At 42.8% G+C, this 8,752-nt stretch overlaps 1 protein-coding gene across 1 annotated transcript; it reads left to right on the forward strand.

The window, feature by feature from the left end:
- LOC148581683 (uncharacterized) lies at positions 1–675 on the forward strand. The gene is made up of 2 exons (XM_088492367.1): positions 1–150; positions 220–675. Exons 1-2 carry the CDS (start codon positions 100–102, stop codon positions 673–675), a joined length of 507 nt encoding a protein of 168 aa, XP_088348493.1. The 5' UTR covers positions 1–99.
- Positions 676–8,752: the final 8,077 nt, after the last annotated feature.

Here is an 8,752-nt window from a genome sequence, read left to right on the forward strand (position 1 = left end):
CTTCATGGGTTCATACTTGGGACGAACCCTTACTCTTTGTGGAGCGACCAATTTCCTATTGCTGAGTTATCGGACAGAGTTTCCCAATATCCTGGAGATATGCTCATGACTCGCCGTATTGGTATGGAGGTCTTGGGAAAATTCATTCAGGTCGGTTTCTGTGTTATAATCGTCGTTTGTTTTTATTTTCTCTCGGTTGATAACCTTTGTGGTTTGCAGATTATTGCCTCACGCCTTATGTGTGTTGGTCGTACTACTGAGTTAGTTGGTGCTGAACAGCAAGTTGTTGTGGGGAGGGTTACTGATCTGGAGAAGTCGCTAAAAGAAAAGGATATTGCTATGGAAAAGGTTTCGTTGGAAAATGCCGAGATATCGGAGAAGGTGAAGTCGTCCGAAGAGGAGGTTTCTCGTCTCAGAGACCAAATCCGACTTCTTCAGTCCGAGATTAAGGATAGTGATTTGGCTAAGGGGCAGCTGACTTCCCGAGTTCATGAACTCGAGGAATTGGGAATGGAAATGTTTGCCTCCAGTTTCGACCGAGCTATTAGTCAGATTACTGCTCTGGCACCTGAATTTGATTGTACTCGGATGGACGTGACAAAGGTCGTCATTGATGGGAAGTTGGTGGTGGATGGCACTGTGGAGGACCATGACGAGAATGTCCCTCCTTCTTGAGTTGTTTTTATTTATGTGTGTTTTATTTGTAATGATAAGTTATTTCGTTTTGTCTGGCCGAGCTATGGTCGAATTGATGTTTTGTGAACACTTGGTTCTTGTTTGACTTAAAGTAAGCATTGATCGTGGCTGGGCCACCTTAATGATATAGCTATTTCGATAGTATGGTATGTTAAATAGTAATGTAAAATAATTGAACAAATAGTCGGTTGAATTTGTTTGATTTGGGCGTCCGGCCTCATTAAAACCCTCCTTAGGTAAAACCCTTTTTGGGGGAAAAACCTCTAAGGGGGAAAAAGAGTACCTTCATCCGCAAAATGTACAATTTCTATGACTTGTACAACTTTAGTAAAGAGATGTTCCAATTCCCTGAAATTGGATTGCCTTGTAATGTTTGCAGCTGGTAAGCCCCCATTCCGAGCACTCTGGAAACTCAGAATGGTCCCTCCCAGTTTGCGGTGAGCTTTCCATGTGAAGGAGGTCGCCTGGCTTCTTCTGTTCGTCTGAGGACTAAATCGCCCTCCTCGAATGTCCTAGGCACCACTTTTTTGTTGTGCCTTCTTTCTGCCAGTTGTTTCTGAGCCCTTTGTTTAATGGCGGCGATTTCTCGGTCCTCTTCCGCTAGGTCAAGCTCGGCATTTCTTGTGTTTATGTTGTGTTGTTCGTCGTATAGGTCGGCTCTTAGCGTGGGACCCCGACCTCTACCGGGATTAATGCTTCTGACCCATAGACTAGTTTGAAGGGTATTTCGCCCGTTGTTATTTGTATTGTGGTGTTGTAACTCCACAATACTTCTGGTATTAGCTCCGCCTATTCTCTTTTTGCGTTATCAAGCTTTTTCTTTATTGCCTACAGTATAACTCGGTTAGTAGCTTTGGCCTGCCCATTGGTTTGTGGGTGTTGACCGAGCTAAAATGGTGCTATATATTAAAATTTTGTAAAAATGAGCTGAGCTTATTATCTGTGAATTGCCGACCATTGTCTGATATTATTTCTTTTGGTATTCCAAATCGACATATGATATTTTTCCATATAAAAGATCGTACCTTTTCTACTGTTATTTTTGCTAACAATTGTGCTTCTATCCATTTTGAGAAATAGTCTATTGATACTAAAAAAAACTTTACCTGACCTGGAGCTATTGGGAATGGGCCGAGTTTGTCGAGCCCCCATCTGTGGAAGGGCCAGCTTACTTCCATACTGTGTAATGCTTCGGCCGGTTTTGTAGAGATGGATGCATGCTTTTGACATTTGTCGCATGTTTTGACTTTTGTCATGCAATCCCTTTTCATGGTCGGCCAATAATATCCTGTTCGGACAATCTTTGCGGCGAGAGCCCGGCCTCCGATGTGGTTCCCACAGACTCCTTCGTGTATTTCATCCATCACCTCTTTTGCCTCATCTTTGTTCAGGCATTTTAGCAATGGTTGTGAGAAGCCGCGCCTGTATAGCTCTCCTTCTATGTTTGTGTAGAGGCTTGCTTTTTGTCTGAAGTGTTACGAGTTGAGCTCGTCTCTAGGAATGATACCTGCATTGATGTATTTAAGGAAAGGTGTTCTCCAGTCTCGGAGGTGGTTAATGTTTGTTATAGATAATAGTTCAATGCTGGGCCTTTTAAGTGTTAATTGTGATAGTGCTGATGTTTGTGTGTCCGCCCTAGTGGCGGCAAGTTTTGATAATTTGTCTGCTCTAACATTCTCTTCTCTGTGTACGTGTAGAATAATGAATGAGCTGAACTTTGAAATGAGATCCTTTGCTATGAGACAATATCGCTCTAGCAAGGGATCTTTTACCTGAAATTCTCCTCGGATTTGTTGCACTACTAAGAGGGAATCATAGTGTGTTGTCAGGATTTTTGCTTGGAGATCTAGGGCGAGCTTGAGTCCTGCTATGAGGGCCTCATATTCGGCTTGATTGTTGCTTGCCGGGAAGTGGAACTGGAGGGATTGCTCGGCCACCACCTTGTCTCCTTCTTTCAGTATTATCCCGGCTCCGCTTCCTCCTCGGCTGGACGCCACGTCCACATGTAATTCCCAAGATTTATTGTGTTCGTTTTGGGTTAGTTCTGAGATGAAGTCCGCGAGGATCTGTGCTTTTAGTGCCGACCTTGGTTGAAATTGGATGTCGAATTCTGAGAGCTCGATATACCATTTGGTCAGACGTCCAGCCAGTTCTGATTTTGTCAGTATCTGTCTTAGTGGTTGGTTTGTCCTTACTAGTATTGTGTGGCTTTGGAAATAGTGCCTTAGTCTTCTTGCCGTTGTTACAAGTGCTAAAGCTAGTTGTTCTATCCTCGGGTACTTCTGTTCTGTTGATTGCATGACTCTACTAACGAAGTATACTGGTTGTTGTGTTTTTCCTGTCTCAAGGACTAGAGCCAAGCTTATAGAATAATTAAAAATAGATAAGTATAAGTATAAAAGTTTATCGACTTCTGGTCTCTGCAGCACAGGTGGTGATGATAGAATGGTCTTGAGTTCGGTGAACGCTTTCTCGCACTCTTCTGTCCATTGAAATTTTTTATTCTTTGATATTGTTTGGAAGAAATGATGTGATAGGCTTGAGGCTGCTGGCAAGAACCGAGATAGTGCTGCTACTTTTCCTGCTAATTGTTGTACCTCTTTTACTGTTTTAGGGCTCGCCATTTTGAGTATCGCCTCACATTTCTCAGGGTTTGCTTCAATTCCTCGTGAGGTCAGCATGAATCCAAGGAATTTGCCTCTTTGTACTCCGAAGGCACATTTCTCCGGATTGAGTCTCATGTTATATGCTCGGATCTGTTCAAATACCTCCCTGAGGTCGTCGTAGTGTGACTTTTGCTGTGTAGTTTTGGCGACCATATAGTCCACATAGATTTCCATGTTCCGACCAATTTGGTGACGGAACACTTTGTCCATCAGCCGTTGATAGGTTGCACCTGCATTCTTTAGACCAAATGGCATTACTCTATAACAAAAGTTTCCATGTTCGGTTATAAATGCTGTTTTGCTTTGGTCTTTCGGATGCATGAGGATCTGGTTGTAGCCAGAGTATGCATCCATGAAGCTCAAGCTTTTGAAACCTGACGCACTGTCTACGAGTTTATCGATGCAAGGTAAATGGTAAGCATCTTTAGGGCATGCCTTATTTAAATCTGTAAAGTCGACGCACATGCGCCATTTACCTGAGTTTTTCCTTACCATTACCACGTTCGAGAGCCATGTGGTGAATCTAATTTCTCTGATGAAGTTAGCTTTAAGAAGCTTTCATGTTTCTTCTAGGGCTGCCTTTGACTTTTCTACCCCGAGATTCCTTTTCTTTTGAGCTATGGGTCGGCTTGTTCTATTATTGGCGAGCTTGTGGCAGATAATGTTTGGGTCTATACCCGGCATGTCTGCTGGGGTCCAGGCGAATAGGTCGGTGTTGTCTTGTAGTACTTTTATGAGTTCCGATCTTTCCTTTCCTTGTAGTGCTTGACCGATGTATGTGACTTGGTCGGGTTTTGACGTTAGTGGGACAACCTGGAGCTCGTCTACTGGCTGAGGCCTTTCTTGGGTGTCTTCTCGAGGGTCAAGCTCCGCTAGGGAAAGTGCACTGGGTCGTCCAAGTAATACCTCGCGTGAGTAAGGGTCGAATCCCACGGAGATTGTTGGTTTGAAGCAATCTTTGGTTATCTTGTAAATCTTAGTCAGGAAGTCAATTATGTTTATCAGTTGAATTGCGAATAACCAAGAGAGCATAAATTAAAGGTTACTTGTTGTGCAGTAATGGAGAATATGTTGGAGTTTTGGAGATGCTTTATCTTCTGAATCTCTGCTTTCCTCTGTCTTCTGATTCACGCACGCACGTCCTCCTATGGCAAGCTGTGTGTTGGTGGATCACCGTTGTCAATGGCTACCTTCCATCCTTCCAGTGAAAACTACGCTCACGCGCTCTGTCACAGCACGGCTAATCACCGGTTGGTTCTCGATTCGGTTGGAATAGGATTTACTATCCTTTTGCGTCTGTCACTAACGCCCAGCCTTCAGGAGTTTGAAGCTCGTCACAGTCATTCAATCCTTGAATCCTACTCGGAATACCACAGACAAGGTTTAGACTTTCCGGATTCTCATGAATGCCGCCATCAGTTCTAGCTTATACCACGGAGATTCTGATTAAGGAATCTAAGAGATACTCATTCAATCGGATATAGAACGGAGGTGGTTGTCAGGCACACGTTCATGATTTGAGGAAGGTGATGAATGTCACAGATCATCACCTTCATCACAGTTAAGCGCGAATGAACATCTTAGATAGGAACAAGCGTGTTTGAATGGAAAACAGAAATACTTGCATTAATTCATCGAGACACAGCAGAGCTCCTCACCCCCAACAATGGGGTTTAGAGACTCATGCCGTCAGAGAATACAAAGTTTAGATCTAAAATGTCATGAGATACAAAATAAGTCTCTAAAAGTTGTTTTTATACTAAACTAGTAGCCTAGGGTTACAAAATATGAGTGGACTATGATGGATGATGCAGAGATCCACTTCTGGGGCCCACTTGGTGTGTGCTGGGCTGAGACTTAAGCAATTCACGTGCAGAGGCCATTTGTGGAGTTGAACGCCAGTTTTTATGCCAGTTTGGGCGTTCAACTCCAGCTTTTGATCCTTTTCTGGCGCTGGACGCCAGAATTGGGCAGAGAACTGGCGTTGAACGCCAGTTTACATCGTCTATCCTTGTGTAAAGTATGGACTATTATATATTGCTGGAAAGCCCTGGATGTCTACTTTCCAATGCAATTGGAAGAATGCCATTTCGAGTTCTGTAGCTCCAGAAAATCCACTTTGAGTGCAGGGAGGTCAGAATCCAACAGCATCAGCAGTCCTTTTTCAGCCTGAATCAGATTTTTGCTCAGCTCCTTCAATTTCAGCCAGAAAAATACCTGAAATTACAGAAAAACACACAACTCATAGTAAAGTCCAGAAATATGAATTTTTCCTAAAAACTAATAGAAATAGACTAAAAACTAACCAAAACATACTCAAAACTATATGAAATTATCCCCAAAAAGCGTATAAAATATCCGCTCATCAACATCCATCGGGCATAATTGAGGACATGATTGTCAAGGTTGGGCCATTTGCCTTTCCCACTGAGTTTTTAGTGCTGGAAATGGAGGAGCACAAGAGTGCAACTCTCATTCTAGGAAGACCTTTCCTAGCAACTGGACGGACTCTCATTGATTTCCAAAAAGGGGAAGTAACCCTGAGAGTCAATGAGGATGAGTTCAAGTTAAATGCTGTCAAAGCTATGCAGCATCCAGACACATCAATTGACTGCATGAGCACTAATATTATTGACTCTTTAGTGGAAGAGATCAATATGACTGAAAGCCTTGAATCAGAGCTAGAGGACATCTTTAAAGATGTTCAGCCCGATCTGGAGAAATCAGAGGAAATAAAAGAACCTCTGAAAATTCCTCAGGAAGAGGATAAGCCTCCTAATCCTGAGCTCAAACCACTACCACCATCCCTAAAATATGCATTTCTGGGAGAAGGTGACACTTTTCCAGTGATCATAAGCTCTGCTTTAAATCCATAGGAAGAGAAAGCACTAATTCAAGTGCTAAGGACACACAAGACAGCTCTTGGGTGGTCCATACGTTATCTTAAGGGCATTAGCCCAGCAATATGCATGCACAAGATCCTATTGGAGGATGATGCTAAGCCAGTGGTTCAACCACAGAGGCGGCTAAATCCAGCCATGAAGGAGGTGGTGCAGAAAGAGGTTACTAAGTTACTAGAGGCTGGGATTATTTATCCTATTTCTGATAGCCCATGAGTAAGCCCTGTCCAAGTTGTACCCAAAAAAAGAGGCATGACAGTGGTTCACAATGAAAAGAATGAATTGGTTCCTACAAGAACAGTTACAGGGTGGCGTATGTGTATTGACTACAGAAGGCTCAATACAGCCACCAGAAAGGATCATTTTCCTTTACCATTCATAGACCAGATGCTAGAGAGATTAGCAGGTCATGACTATTACTGCTTTTTGGACGGCTATTCAGGCTACAACCAAATTGCAGTAGATCCTCAGGACCAAGAGAAAACAGCATTCACATGTCCCTCTGGCGTATTTGCTTACAGAAGGATGCCTTTTGGTCTGTGCAATGCACCTGCAATCTTTCAGAGGTGCATGCTCTCTATCTTCTCTGATATGGTAGAGAAATTTTTGGAAGTCTTCATGGATAACTTTTCAGTATTTGGAGACTCATTCAGCTCCTGTCTTGATCATTTAGCACTTGTTCTGAAAAGATGCCAAGAAACCAACCTAGTTTTAAACTGAGAAAAATGTCACTTTATGGTGACTGAGGGAATTGTCCTTGGGCATAAAATTTCAAACAAGGGAATAGAAGTGGATCAAGCTAAAGTGGAGGTAATTGAAAAATTACCACCACCTGCCAATGTTAAGGCAATCAGAAGCTTTCTGGGGCATACAAGATTCTATAGGAGGTTTATAAAGGATTTTTCAAAAATTGCAAAACCTCTGAGCAATCTGATAGCTGCTGACACGCCATTTGTGTTTGACACAGAGTGTCTGCAGGCGTTTGAGATGCTGAAAGCTAAGCTGGTCACAGCACCGGTCATCTCTGCACCAAACTGAACATTACCATTCAAACTAATGTGTGATGCCAGTGACCATGCCATTGGTGCAGTGTTGGGACAGAGGCATAACAAGCTTCTGCACGTCATTTACTATGCTAGCCGTGTTTTAAATGATGCACAGAAGAATTACACAACCACTGAAAAAGAGTTACTTATAGTGGTTTATGCCATTGACAAGTTTAGATCCTATTTAGTAGGTTCAAAAGTGATTGTGTATACTGACCATCCTACTCTTAAATACCTACTCACAAAGCAAGATTCAAAACCTAGGCTCATAAGATGGGTGTTGCTTCTGCAAGAGTTTGATATAGAAATAAGAGACAGAAAAGGGACAGAGAACCAGGTAGCTGATCACCTGTCTCGGATAGAACCAGTAGCAGGGGCATCCCTCCCTCCTACTGAGATCTCTAAAACCTTTTCGGATGAGCAACTTTTTTCCATTCAAGAAGCACCATGGTTTGCAGACATTGCAAATTATAAAGCTGTGAGGTTCATACCCAAGGAGTACAACAGGGTGCAAACGAAAAAACTAATTTCTGATGCAAAGTACTACTTATGGGATGAACCATATCTCTTTAAGAGATGTACAGACGGAATAATCTACAGATGCATACCTAGAGAAGAGGTACAGAAGATCCTATGGCATTGCCATGGATCACATTATGGAGGACATTTTGGAGGTGAGCGAACAGCCACTAAGGTCCTCCAATGTGGGTTCTACTGGCCTACCCTCCACAGAGATGCCCGAGAGTTTGTGCATAACTGTGACAGTTGCCAAAGAGCTGGCAACTTGCCTCATGGTTATATCATGCCTCAAAAAGGGATCTTAGAGATTGAGTTGTTTGATGTATGGGGTATTGACTTCATGTGTCCCTTCCCACCATCATACTCAAACACTTACATTCTGGTGGCAGTAGACTATGTATCTAAGTGGGTAGAAGCAATTGCCACACCCACTAATAATACTAAGACCGTACTGAAATTCCTCCAGAAACATATTTTCAGCAGATTTGGCGTCCCCAGAGTACTAATCAGTGACGGGGGTACTCATTTCTGCAATAAACAGCTTTACTCTGCTATGGTCCGATATGAAATTAGCCACAAAATAGCAACTTCATATCATCCACAAACAAATGGGCAGGCTGAAGTCTCTAATAGAGAGCTAAAAAGAATCCTGGAACGGACTGTAATTGCCCATAGAAAGGATTGGGCAAAAAGCTTGGATGATGCTCTGTGGGCATACAGAACAGCATTCAAGACTCCTATAGGAACCTCTCCATACCAGCTTGTGTATGGCAAGACCTGTCATCTGCCTGTGGAACTAGAACATAAGGCCTATTGAGCAACCAGATTCCTAAACCTGGACGCCAAGTTACCTGGAGAGAAAAGATTGCTCCAGCTGAATGAGCTAGAGGAATTCAGACTCAATGCTTTTGAAAATGCAAAAATT

This window comes from Arachis ipaensis, chromosome B10 (assembly GCF_059453495.1).
Source record: "Arachis ipaensis isolate K30076 ecotype BB chromosome B10, ASM5945349v1, whole genome shotgun sequence".
In the NCBI taxonomy this organism is placed as follows: Eukaryota; Viridiplantae; Streptophyta; class Magnoliopsida; order Fabales; family Fabaceae; genus Arachis; species Arachis ipaensis.

Bases quoted from the DNA above. Each gene is read 5' to 3' on its own strand.
- LOC148581683 (XM_088492367.1), top strand. From the start codon at position 100: ATGCTCATGACTCGCCGTATTGGTATGGAGGTCTTGGGAAAATTCATT. The intron at 151-219 runs GTCGGTTTCTGT...TGTGGTTTGCAG, and splicing joins TCTTGGGAAAATTCATTCAG to ATTATTGCCTCACGCCTTAT.